Source organism: Salmo salar, chromosome 10, assembly GCF_965601325.2.
Source record: "Salmo salar chromosome 10, fSalSal1, whole genome shotgun sequence".
NCBI lineage: Eukaryota > Metazoa > Chordata > Actinopteri > Salmoniformes > Salmonidae > Salmo > Salmo salar.
In genome coordinates this window covers 13316102-13329833 of record NC_138300.1, presented here as the reverse complement: position 1 = coordinate 13329833, position 13732 = coordinate 13316102, and the positions used below count along the sequence as shown (strand labels likewise).

Below are 13732 nucleotides of genomic sequence, written 5' to 3'. Positions count from 1 at the left end.
GGTTTCTGGTTTTGCGGCCGGAGTCCGCACCTTTGGGGGGGGGGGGTACTGTCACGTCCTGACCATAGAGAGCTCTTATTTTCTATGGTAGAGTAGGTCAGGGCGTGACTGGGGGGGTTTAATCTAGTTTTATTTTTCTATGTTGTTTGGTTCCATTTTCTGTTTTTCTATGTTGGGGTTTTTGGATGATACCCAATTAGAGGCAGCTGGTCATCATTGTCTCTAATTGTGGATCGTATTTAAGTAGTTGTTTTTCCCACCTTTGTTTGTGGGAGATTATTTTGAGTTAGTGCATGTTGCACCTCTTTGTCACGGATTGTTGTTTTGTTTACGGTTTATTGTATGTCTTGCATAGTTTCATATTAAAAGAAATTACGTGGAACGATACCAACGCTGCGCTTTGGTCCATTCCTACACAGAAGCGTGACACTTATTGAGTATTTAATATGTTTTGTTATCTACTTAAAGGGTTGCTGTGTATCATGAGGTATTCTTTTTTTTCAATTATTTAGTTTTTTTCCACGATAATTTCATATCCTGAGATTTTAGTGTTTTCTGAAAATATTTTCAGCAAAGGGGGCATTGAGTTTTCAATATTGGTCAGGTATATCAGGACATCACCTGCAATATGTTTATTTATATTCATGTTTACTAATACCGATACCTGTTACATTTGTGTCCTGTCTAATTCTTAGTATTATTAAGTTCTTCCTGCTCTGTCTCCCAAACCAAATACATCCCTCTCCACCACCCCCTCCCAGTTCTCCCCTATTTACTCCACCCAAGCCAAGCTTGTCCCACCCTCCCATTGTTGCCCTCTCACAAATCTATGTTCCATTTTACCAATGTTAGGGTGAGTAATACACAGAAATAATTCTGAATATTGTGACCCCCTGAGATAAACATAAGATCCTGGTTATGTTGCTTCTCTCTAGATGATGGGAAATCCTTACCTGTGACAGTCAGATTGGCGCTGCTCTGCATGTCTCCAGTGTCACAGGAGTATATCCCAGAGTCATCTGGGTCCACATTGTGGATGAGAAGCAGGTTGAGCTTGCCCTCCTTACGGTTCTCATACTTGTCTCCGTTCAGTAAGGGCTTGTTGTTGCGTCTCCATGTGACAGGGGTAGTGAGGTCAGAGGTCGTACAGGATAAGGTCACCGTCTCCCCTTCCATGATGACGGTGTCCCGGGGCTTCTTCTCAATGAGTACTTTAACTGGACACAGAGGAAAGTCAACTCTCAAAGGGTGTACAGTACATATATATTTGTGTTTATAGTTTTACTTCTTGGAGTTTTGTTGCACTGAGTATGACCGTGATGAGCTGTTCTACAGCTGCACCATCAAGAGCATCCTGACTGGTTGAATCACTGCCTGGTACGGCAACTGCTCGGCCTCCGACCGCAAGGCACTGCAGAGGGTGGTGCGAACGGCCCAGTACATCACTGGGGCCAAGCTTCCTGCCATCCAGGACCTCTATACCAGGCGGTGTCAGAAGAAGGCCCTAAATATTGTCAAAGACTCCAGCCACCCAAGTCATAGACTGTTCTCTCTGCTACCGCACGGCAAGCAGTACCAGAGCGCCAAGTCTAGGTCCAAGAGGCTTCTAAACAGCTTCTACCCCCAAGCCATAAGACTTCTGAACATCTAGTCAAATGGCTACCCAGACTATTTGCAGTGCCCCCCTCCCCCTCTTTACACCACTGCTACTCTCTGTTGTCATCTATGTATAGTCACTTTAATAACTCTACCTACATGTACATACTACCTCAAATAACCAGTGCCCCCGCACATTGACTCTGTATCGGTACCCCCCTGTATATAGTCTCGCTATTGTTATTTCACTGCTGCTCTTTAATTACTTGTTACTTTTATCTCTTGTTCTTTTCTGTATTTTTTTTAACTGCATTGTTGGTTAGGGGCTCGCAAGTGAGCATTTCACTGTAAGGTCTACACCTGTTGTATTTGGCGCATGTGACTAATACGATTTGATTTGATGAGGTGTGAGTCCTCTACATGCAGCAGGCGTGTGCTATTACACAACCAATCACACACATACCTTTCACAGACACAGAGGCGGTGGTCTCCACACAACCTGCCTGGCACGAGTAGCTGCCACTGTCCTCGGACTTCAGCTCCAGGATGTGTAGCTGAAACACACAGCCGTCCTGCTTCATCTGGTACTTCCTGTTGGGCCTGAGAGGCAGCCGGCCCTTACTCCACTGGACTGGGACTCCAGGCTTAGACAGCATACAGGAAAGGAATGCCGTGCTTCCTTCCTCAGCCTCCACAGCCTGCAGCTCTTCTTCAAAGTATGGAGCCAGCTCTGGGTAGATGGAAGACAATAAGGGAAATGCAAATCTATGATCCATTTGACCAATGTTAGGGTGAGTAATGGAAAGAGATTATTCAGATTATTGTATTGTAATATTGTAAGATGTGGATCAATGTATCAGTGAATTCTGAAAAGCTATCCAAAGGATTGTTCCATTAGGTTGAGTTTTTAGGGACAGATATTGGTTCTTGCAAAATACATTACATTTTCTTCAATATTTTTATAGTGTTCTTAAATATAAAGTTATTTATGTTCTTAGCTTTATCCTTTGAAAATAAACACGTAAAAAGTTTTGCAGGATGGGCATGCACATCTTCAATATGTACCCATTGTTCCTCTTTAGTGCATATGTTGCGAGTAAAAGCCTTGGGTGGTGAGTTGATACAATTCCAAGTCTGGAAGATTAAAACCAGCCTCAGATTTATGAAGATGTAAAACTTTCCTTTTTAATTCTATGGATTTTATGACGAGTATACTTTCTTAAAAGAACGTCTTCAGTGGGGTAATTGGTATTACCGAAAATAAATGCAAAAACCATGGGAGTCATGCCATTCTAAAGAAATGAAATCTACCTGTAAGGTTTATGGGAAGATTATTCCATTTAATTAGATCAGATTTCATATTGTTGAGTAATGGAATAAAGTTATCTTTATATATTTGTTGTCACTTATTGAGCATCCTGAGTATTTCATATGTTTTGTTATCTACTTAAAGGATTGCTGTGTATCATGAGGTATTCTTTTTTTCCCCATTATTTGTTTTTTTTCCCCAATAATTTTATATCCTGAGATTTTAGCGTATTCTGAAAATATTTTTAGCAAAGGGGGCATTGAGTTTTCAATATTGGCCAGGTGTATCAGGACCTGTGTCATGACGTTGGCCTGTGGGTAAGGTTTATGACCCCCATACATACCTTTCTCCCTTTCCTCTCTTGACTCTACTGAAGGACTCTTGAAAAGCCTTTGTTAAACATAGAGAGTCGGGGAACATCAAAAGGTGGGGGGAAAGGAACCATATTTCGGTAATCCAACCAGTTGAAAATATGCATTGGTACTTAATGAATATGATGTCCGTTCGGTTGTCATCTGAGACATTCTTATTAATGACAGGATGACATAAACTGTATCCTGGAAAGTCTACACATTATAGTTATCAGATTCACATGGAATTGTTGTGCAATTTAATGTTTAAATATTAAACTATTTGTGAAAAGATGAACTGTAATTTTAGCTTCCAAATGAGAGAATTGGGTTTTCATGAGTGAACTATGCCCAACTCAGTGGCCCCGCCCATGTGGAGAGACATTGGTTATAAACTATGAAACACTCCATTCCTATATAAAGCCCTTGATGAAAATATAACTTTCTGTTCCGGGTACATTAGGGCGACGGTCCGATGTCAGAAGGATTCAGATAATAAGCTGTTCCGAGGATGTGAGGACGGCGGTTCCACGTTAAAAGGACTAACATGTCAACTACAGAACTAAGCCAACCTCAGCGTGAGCTTTGGTTGCGAATGGTATGAACTTTGAACTCTTATTCACTACAGAAGTGATACCTCCTAGCCATTGAGTTGGCAACGGCCGCTGTAAACGTGGGCTAGGAAAGGACGGACGACGGATCCAGTTTAACACACAACGACGATACTACAACGTATCCAATTTACCACAAGAGACATTCTTCCGAGGACAGGAAGATCTCTGTTAGGCAACACGGCCAGCATCTACGACCAACCTACTGAAGCGCAGCTCAGAGTAAATATTTATTGCATTTTCCTTTTCCAAATGGCCGGTAATTTAGAATGCATAAGATACTGTATTTACGATAGCATAGCTTCTCCCTTTGTTCCTCAGTCTTCCCGCTCTTTCACTCAAACCCAACCCCCTTTCCTTTGTGTAACCAGCCGTCATGTCAGCTCCGTCCACCAGGGACGTTTTCTGTATGACATAATTTGCATTCTGTGTATATGTAATTCTGTGATTAGTTAGGTATTTAGTAAATAAATAATGAACCCAAATTTTGTAGTGCTGATTCAACTTGTTAGCCAGGGTTCCTGAAGATAACCAAGAATTTACAACTTTCAAATGAGACAGAAATAAGGTGACGATTAATATTGACTGCAATTGATGTAAAATATGACTAGGTCTTTAAGAGTTTATTCGGAAGATAACAGCTCTCTAAACATTCTTTGGTGGTGCCCCGAATTACTAGTTAATTACATTAACATGATTAGCTTAATCAGGTAATATTAATTACAGAGAAAGGATTTTATAGAATAGCATGTCATATCACTTAATCCGACACAGCAAAAGACACGACACGTGCAAATATGTTTATTTTATATTCATGTTTACTAATACTGTTAGTTACATTTGGGTCCTGTCTAATTCTTAGTATTAGTAAGTTCTTCCTTCTCTGTCTCCCAAACCAAATTCATCCCTCTCCACAACCCCCTCCCAGTTCTCCCCTATTTACTCTACCCAAGCCAAGCTTGTCCCACCTTCCCATTGTTGCCCTCTCTTACAAATATATGTTCCATTTTACCAATGTTAGGGTGAGTAATACACAGAAATAATTGTGAATATTGTGACCCCCTGAGATAAACATAAGATCCTGGTTATGTTGCTTCTCTCTAGATGATGGGAAATCCTTACCTGTGACAGTCAGATTGGCGCTGCTCTGCATGTCTCCAGTGTCACAGGAGTATATCCCAGAGTCATCTGGGTCCACATTGTGGATGAGAAGCAGGTTGAGCTTGCCCTCCTTACGGTTCTCATACTTGTCTCCGTTCAGTAGGGGCATGTTGTTGCGTCTCCATGTGACAGGGGTAGTGAGGTCAGAGGTCGTACAGGATAAGGTCGCCGTCTCCCCTTCCATGATGACGGTGTCCCGGGGCTTCTTCTCAATGAGTACTTTAACTGGACACAGAGGAAAGTCAACTCTCAAAGGGTGTACAGTACATATATATTTGTGTTTATAGTTTATACTTCTTGGAGTTTTGTTGCACTGAGTATGACCGTGATGAGCTGTTCTACAGCTGCACCATCAAGAGCATCCTGACTGGTTGAATCACTGCCTGGTACGGCAACTGCTCGGCCTCCGACCGCAAGGCACTGCAGAGGGTGGTGCGAACGGCCCAGTACATCACTGGGGCCAAGCTTCCTGCCATCCAGGACCTCTATACCAGGCGGTGTCAGAAGAAGGCCCTAAATATTGTCAAAGACTCCAGCCACCCTAGTCATAGACTGTTCTCTCTGCTACCGCACGGCAAGCGGTACCGGAGCACCAAGTCTAGGTCCAAGAGGCTGCTAAACAGCTTCTACCCCCAAGCCATAAGACTTCTGAACATCTAGTCAAATGGCTACCCAGACTATTTGCAGTGCCCCCCCAACCATTCTCACCCCCTCTTTACACCACTGCTACTCTCTGTTGTCATCTATGTATAGTCACTTTAATAACTCTACCTACATGTACATACTACCTCAAATAACCAGTGCCCCCGCACATTGACTCTCTATCGGTACCCCCATGTACATAGTCTCGCTATTGTTATTTCACTGCTGCTCTTTAAATACTTCTTACTTTTATCTCTTGTTCTTATCTGTATTTTTTTTTAAACTACATTGTTGGTTAGGGGCTCATATTAAAGCATTTCACTGTAAGGTCTACACCTGTTGTATTCGGCGCATGTGACATACAATTTCATTTGATTTGATGAGGTGTGAGTCCTCTACATGCAGCAGACGTGTGCTATTACACAACCAATCACACACATACCTTTCACAGACACAGAGGCGGTGGTCTCCACACAACCTGCCTGGCACGAGTAGCTGCCACTGTCCTCGGACTTCAGCTCCAGGATGTGTAGCTGAAACACACAGCCGTCCTGCTTCATCTGGTACTTCCTGTTGGGCCTGAGAGGCAGCCGGCCCTTCCTCCACTGGACTGGGACTCCAGGCTTAGACAGCATCACAGGAAAGGAATGCCGTGCCTCCTTCCTCAGCATCCACAGCCTGCAGCTCTTCTTCAAAGTATGGAGCCAGCTCTGGGTAGATGGAAGACAATAAGGGAATTCCAAATCTATGTTCCATTTGACCAATGTTAGGGTGAGTAATGGAAAGAGATTATTCAGATTATTGTATTGTAATATTGTAAGATGTGGATTTATTTATCAGTGAATTCTGAAAAGCTATCCAAAGGATTGTTCCATTAGGTTGAGTTTTCAGGGACAGATATTGGTTCTTGCAAAATACATTACATTTTCTTCAATATTTTTATAGTGTTCTTATATATGAAGTTATTGATGTTCTTAGATGTATCCTTTTAAAATAGACACGTAAAAAGATTTGTGAGATTAGCATGCACATCTTCAAAATGTACCCATTGTTCTTCTTTAGAGCATTTAACTATTTGTAAGAAGTAAAAGTCTTGAGTAGTGAGTTGATACAATTCCAAGTCTGGAAGGTTAAAACCAGCCTCAGACTAAGGAAGATGTAAAACTTTCCTTTTTATTCTATGAATTTTATGACAAGTATACTTTCTTAAAAGAACGTCTTCGGTGGGGTAATTGGTATTACCGAAAATAAATGCAAAAACCATGGGAGTCATGCCATTCTAAAGAAATGAAATCTACCTGTAAGGTTTATGGGAAGATTATTCCATTTAATTAGATCAGATTTCATATTGTTGAGTAATGGAATAAAGTTATCTTTATATATTTGTTGTCACTTATTGAGCATCCTAAGTATTTAATATGTTTTGTTATCTACTTAAAGGATCGCTGTGTATCATGAGGTATTATTTTTTTCTCCATTATTTAGTTTTTTTCCATGATAATTTCATATCCTGAGATTTTAGTGTATTCTGAAAATATTTTTAGCAAAGGGAGCATTGAGTTTTCAATATTGGTCAGGTATATCAGGACTGTCACGTCCTGATCAGTAAAGGGGTATTTTGTTATTGTAGTTTGGTCAGGACGTGGCAGGGGGTGTTTGTTTTACGTAGTTTGGGGTTTGTTGGGCTATGTTATTATGTAAGAGGGGTATTTGTTTAGAGTGTTCCGGGGTTTTTTGGTCTATGTTCAAGGTTAGTGTTTTTCTATGTTCAGTCTAGTCTTTCTATTTCTATGTTTAGTTAATGGGGTTGACCTTCAATTGGAAGCAGCTGCTCCTCGTTGCTTCTAATTGAAGGTCTTATTTAAAAGAGGGGTGTTTTTCCTATGGGATTTGTGGGTAGTTGTTTCCTGTTTTGTGTCTGTGCACCGGACAGGACTATTTAGTGGCGTTCGTTGTTTTGTGTACGTGATTTGTTTGTTTTTCCTTCTTTTGATTTAATAAAGAAGATGAGTATACACGTTCCCTCTGCACCTTGGTCCAATCCTTACGATGCCCGTTACAAGGACATCACCTGCAAATATGTTAATTTTATATTCATGTTTACTAATACCCAGACCTGTTACATTTGGGTCCTGTCTAATTCTAAGTATTATTAAGTTCTTTCTTCTCTGTCTCCCAAACCAAATACATACCTCTCCACAACCCCCTCCCAGTTCTCCCCTATTTACTCCACCCAAGCCAAGCTTGTCCCACCCTCCCATTGTTGCCCTCTCTTACAAATCTTTGTTCCATTTTACCAATGTTAGGGTGAGTAATACACAAAAATAATTCTGAATATTGTGACCCCCTGAGATAAACATAAGATCCTGGTTATGTTGCTTCTCTCTAGATGATGGGAAATCCTTACCTGTGACAGTCAGAGTGGCGATGCTCTGCATGTCTCCAGTGTCACAGGAGTATATCCCAGAGTCATCTGGGTCCACATTGTGGATGAGAAGCAGGTTGAGCTTGCCCTCCTTACGGTTCTCATACTTGTCTCCGTTCAGTAGGGGCATGTTGTTGCGTCTCCATGTGACAGGGGTAGTGAGGTCAGAGGTCGTACAGGATAAGGTCGCCGTCTCCCCTTCCATGATGACGGTGTCCCGGGGCTTCTTCTCAATGAGTACTTTAACTGGACACAGAGGAAAGTCAACTCTCAAAGGGTGTACTGTACATATATATTTGTGTTTATAGTTTAAACTTCTTGGAGTTTTGTTGCACTGTGTATGACCGTGATGAGCTGTTCTACAGCTGCACCATCAAGAGCATCCTGACTGGTTGCATCACTGCCTGGTACGGCAACTGCTCGGCCTCCGACTGCAAGGCACTGCAGAGGGTAGTGCGTATGGCCCAGTACATCACTGGGGCCAAGCTTCCTGCCATGCAGGACCTCTATACCAGGCGGTGTCAGAAGAAGGCCCTAAAAATTGTCAAAGACTCCGGCCACCCTAGTCATAGACTGTTCTCTCTGCTACCGCACGGCAAGCGGTACCGGAGCGCCAAGTCTAGGTCCAAGAGGCTTTTAAACAGCTTCTACCCCCAAGCCATAAGACTTCTGAACATCTAGTCAAATGGCTACCCAGACTATTTGCAGTGCCCCCCCAACCCTTCTCACCCCATCTTTACACCACTGCTACTCTCTGTTGTCATCTATGTATAGTCACTTTAATAACTCTACCTACATGTACATACTACTTCAAATAACAAGTGCCCCCCGCACATTGACTCTGTATTGGTACCCCCCTGTATATAGTCTCGCTATTGTTATTTCACTGCTGCTCTTTAATTACTTGTTACTTTTATCTCTTGTTCTTTTCTGTATTTTTTTTAACTGCATTGTTGGTTAGGGGCTCGCAAGTGAGCATTTCACTGTAAGGTCTACACCTGTTGTATTTGGCGCATGTGACTAATACGATTTGATTTGATGAGGTGTGAGTCCTCTACATGCAGCAGGCGTGTGCTATTACACAACCAATCACACACATACCTTTCACAGACACAGAGGCGGTGGTCTCCACACAACCTGCCTGGCACGAGTAGCTGCCACTGTCCTCGGACTTCAGCTCCAGGATGTGTAGCTGAAACACACAGCCGTCCTGCTTCATCTGGTACTTCCTGTTGGGCCTGAGAGGCAGCCGGCCCTTACTCCACTGGACTGGGACTCCAGGCTTAGACAGCATACAGGAAAGGAATGCCGTGCCTCCTTCCTCAGCCTCCACAGCCTGCAGCTCTTCTTCAAAGTATGGAGCCAGCTCTGGGTAGATGGAAGACAATAAGGGAAATGCAAATCTATGATCCATTTGACCAATGTTAGGGTGAGTAATGGAAAGAGATTATTCAGATTATTGTATTGTAATATTGTAAGATGTGGATCAATTTATCAGTGAATTCTGAAAAGCTATCCAAAGGATTGTTCCATTAGGTTGAGTTTTTAGGGACAGATATTGGTTCTTGCAAAATACATTACATTTTCTTCAATATTTTTATAGTGTTCTTATATATGAAGTTATTGATGTTCTTAGCTTTATCCTTTGAAAATAGACACGTGAAAACATTCTGGGGATGAGCATGCACATCTTCAATATGTACCCATTGTTCCTTCTTAGAGCATTTAACTATATGTAGCAAGTAAAAGTCTTGGGTAGTGAGTTGATACAATTCCAAGTCTGGAAGATTAAAACCAGCCTCAGACTAAGGAAAATCTGAAACTTTCCTTTTTATTCTATGGATTTTACGAGTATACTTTTTTAAAGAACGTCTTCGGTGGGATAATTGGTATTACCGAAAATAAATGCAAAAACTTTGGGAGTAATGCCAAAGAAATGTAATCTACCTGTAAGATTTATGGGAAGATTATTCCATTTAATTAGATTGGCTTTCATATTGTTGAGTAATGGAATAAAGTAATCTTTATATATTTGTTGTTTGTTGTCACTTATTAAGCATCCTGAGTATTTAATATATGTTGTTATAAACTTAAAGGATTGCTGTATATCATGAGTTAATGTACACGATTATTTTATATCCTGAGATTTTAGTTTATTCTGAAAATATTTTTTGCAACGGGGGCATGGAGTTTTCAATATTGGTCAAGTGTATCAGGAGATCACCTGCAAATATGTTTACTTTATACTCATGATTACTAATACCTGTTACATTTGGGTCCTGTCTAATTCTTTCTGCAAGCGGTTAAATTGCCAGTGCAAACAAACCAAATGTTGTATTCGTCACATGCGCCGAATACAACAAGTGTAGACCTTACAGTGAAATTCTTACTTACAAGCCCTTAGCCAACAATGCAGTTTTAAGAAAATACCTAAAAAAGTAAGAAATACAACTAACAAATAATTAAAGAGCAGCAGTAAAATAACAATAGCGAGACTATGTACAGGGGGGTACCGATACAGAGTCAATGTGCGGGGGCACTGGTTATTTGAGGTAGTATGTACATGTAGGTAGAGTTATTGAAGTGGCTTTACATAGATGACAACAGAGAGTAGCAGTGGTGTAAAGAGGGGGTGAGAAGGGTTGGGGGGGCACTGCAAATAGTCTGGGTAGCCATTTGACTAGATGTTCAGGAGTCTTATGGCTTGGGGGTAGAAGCTGTTTAGCAGTCTCTGATCTAGACTTGGCGCTCCGGTACAGCTTGCCGTGCGTTATCAGAGAGAACAGTCTATGATTAGGGTGGCTGGAGTCTTTGACAATATTTAGGGCCTTCTTCTGACACCGCCTGGTATTGAGGTCTTGCATGGCAGGAAGCTTGGCCCCGGTGATGTACTGGGCCGTACGCACTACCCTTTGTAGTGCCTTGCGGCCGGAGTCCGAGCAGTTGCCATACCAGGCAGTGATGCAACCCGTCAGGATGCTCTCGATGGTGCAGCTGTAGAACATTTTGAGGATCTAAGGACCCATGCCGAATCTTTTCAGTCTCCTGAAGGGGAATAGGTTTTGTCGTACCCTCTTCAGGACTGTCTTGGTGTGCTTGGACCATGTTAGTTTGTTGGTGGTGGGGACGCCAAGGAACTTGAAGTTCTCAACCTGCTCCACTATATTCCTGTCGATGAGAACGGGGGCGTGCTCGGTCCTCCTTTTCCTGTAGTCCACAATCATCTCCTTTGTCTTGATCACGTTGAGGGAGAGGTTGTTGTCCTTGCACCACACGGTCAGGTCTCGGACCTCCTCCCTATAGGCTGTCTCGTCTTTGTTGGTGATCAGGCCTACCACTGTTGTGTCATCGGCAAACTAAATGATGGTGTTGGAGTCGTGCCTGGCAGTGCAGTCATGAGTGAACAGGAAGTACAGGAGGGGACTGAGCACGCACCCCTGAGGGACCCCTGTGTTGAGGATCAGCATGGCAGATGTGTTGTTACCTACCCTTACCACCTGGCGGCGGCCCATCTGGAAGTCCAGGATCCAGTTGCAGAGGGAGGTGTTTAGTCCCAGGGTCCTTAGCTTAGCGATGAGCTGTGAGGGCACTATAGTGTTAACCCTCCTGTTGTGTTCATTTCATGTTAATTAATTCTGTGTTCCCGTTCCAAAATGACCACCCTATTTTTGCTGATTATAAATCCATAATAATACATATATTATCACCTAATGCTGTGTTAGATCTTTTTATCAACTTAAGTTCTTGTGACCATTACAAGTTTTGAACTTCTATTTGCTATTTATGGCCTGAACGCCTCATTGACCTGAGCTCATACAAATTGTTTTTGAGTAAAAAAAGGATCATGTATGGATTATTTTGACTATAACAAATAATCAGATGAAACATAGTGTGCTGTTTATCACAGACTACTTCGTGTGAAAATTTAACAAGGACTCTCTCCTCCTCACCAATGTCATGATCAAAGATATGATCAAGAGCCTCACATACAGTATATCGTTTGGTCATTGTGCTGCCACAGAATGAATTGTGAGTAAGGCCTCAAAAAAGCTTTATATACCAGAGCTGCGACAAAAGTTATAAATATTATTGAAACAATGTTGTGATTGTTTGTGAGAATGCCATCAGGTGTCGTTCCCGTTGGGTAAAGATTCTAATGGGGAAAGGTTCCCGTGGGGTTTGCCATCGAAGCCAAGAAGGGGATTGGGGTGTGTGTGTGTATGTGTGTGTGTGTGTGTGTGTGTGTGTGTGTGTGTGTGTGTGTGTGTGTGTGTGTGTGTGTGTGTGTGTGTGTGTGTGTGTGTGTGTGTGTGTGTGGGTCAAACACACATGCATGTGGGCGTCTGGGAGAGGAAGTGTGTCCATCTGATGAATGGGCATGTGCCTGAACTCAATTTTATACACTAATTGTAGTCTCACCCAAAATCATCTAAATGTATTTTGTGTGTTCAGATGCCCTGTGTGGACAAAGTCATGGAACCTTATGACAATCAGATTAAATTAACTACATTTGCCAGAGAGAAAACGTATAAATCAGTCCAATTCGACCGGAACACAGAAGGAGGGTTAAATACTGAGCTGTAGTCAATGAATAGCATTCTCACATAGGTGTTGCTTTTGTCCAGGTGTGAAAGGGCAGTGTGGAGTGCAATAAAGATTGCATCATCTGTGGATCTGTTGGGGCGGTATGCAAATTGGAGTGGGTCTAGGGTTTCCGGGATAATGGTGTTGATGTGAGCCATGACCAACCTTTGACCAAGCACTTCATGGCTACAGACGTGAGTGCTACAGGTCGGTAGTCATTTAGGCAGGGTACCTTAGTGTTCTTGGGCATAGGGACTATGGTGGTATGCTTGAAACGTGTTGGTATTACAGACTCAGACAGGGAGAGGTTGAAAATGTCAGTGAAGACACTTGCCAGTTGGTCAACGCATGCTCAGAGTACACGTCCTGGTAATCCGTCTGGCCCTACGGCCTTGTGAATGTTGACCTGTTTAAAACCTGTTTAGGACAGGGGGCAGTATTTTCATGTTTGGATGAAAAGCATGCCCAGAGTAAAATGCCTGCTACTCGGGCCCAGAGTCAAATATTTGCATATTATTATATTTGGATAGAAAACACTCTGAAGTTTCTAAAACTGTTTGAATGGTGTCTGTGAGTATAACAGAACTCATATGGCAGGCAAAAACCTGAGAAAGAATCCAACCAGGAAGTGGGAAATCTGAGGTTTGAAGTTTTTCAAGTGATTGCCTATCCAAACTACAGTGTCTGTGGGGTCATTTTGCACTTCCTAAGGCTTCCACTAGATGTCAACAGTCTTTAGAACCTTGTTTCATGCTTCTACTGTGAATGGGGAGAGAATAAGAGCTGACTCAACAAGTGGACTAGGCTGAGGCCAATGAGTTGTTTACTGCGCAGTCACGCAGGGGCGCGTTCCTTCTTTTTCCTCTGTAATGAATATGGACAGTTGGAATATTATCAAAGATTTATGATTAAAAAAAACCTAAGGATTGATTGTAAACATCGTTTGACATGTTTCTACGAACGGTAATGGAACTTTTTGACTTTTCGTCTAAGGTTTTACGCTCGCGCATTGTGCCTTTGGAATAGTGATCTGAATGTGTGAACAAAATGGAGG

At 42.2% G+C, this 13732-nt stretch overlaps 1 protein-coding gene across 1 annotated transcript in view; it reads right to left on the bottom strand.

Moving 5' to 3' along the window:
• The window catches only part of LOC106613530 (obscurin), a 98207-nt gene that overhangs the window by 48649 nt on the left and 35826 nt on the right, over positions 1-13732 (bottom strand). The window contains exons 33-39 of the mRNA XM_082956583.1: positions 9196-9462; positions 8077-8340; positions 7718-7740; positions 6112-6379; positions 4989-5252; positions 2060-2326; positions 954-1217 (exon numbers count right to left, since the gene is read on the bottom strand). Of these exons, the coding sequence (XP_082812709.1) occupies positions 954-1217; positions 2060-2326; positions 4989-5252; positions 6112-6379; positions 7718-7740; positions 8077-8340; positions 9196-9462 (1617 nt within the window). The remainder of the gene's footprint in view (positions 1-953; positions 1218-2059; positions 2327-4988; positions 5253-6111; positions 6380-7717; positions 7741-8076; positions 8341-9195; positions 9463-13732) is intronic.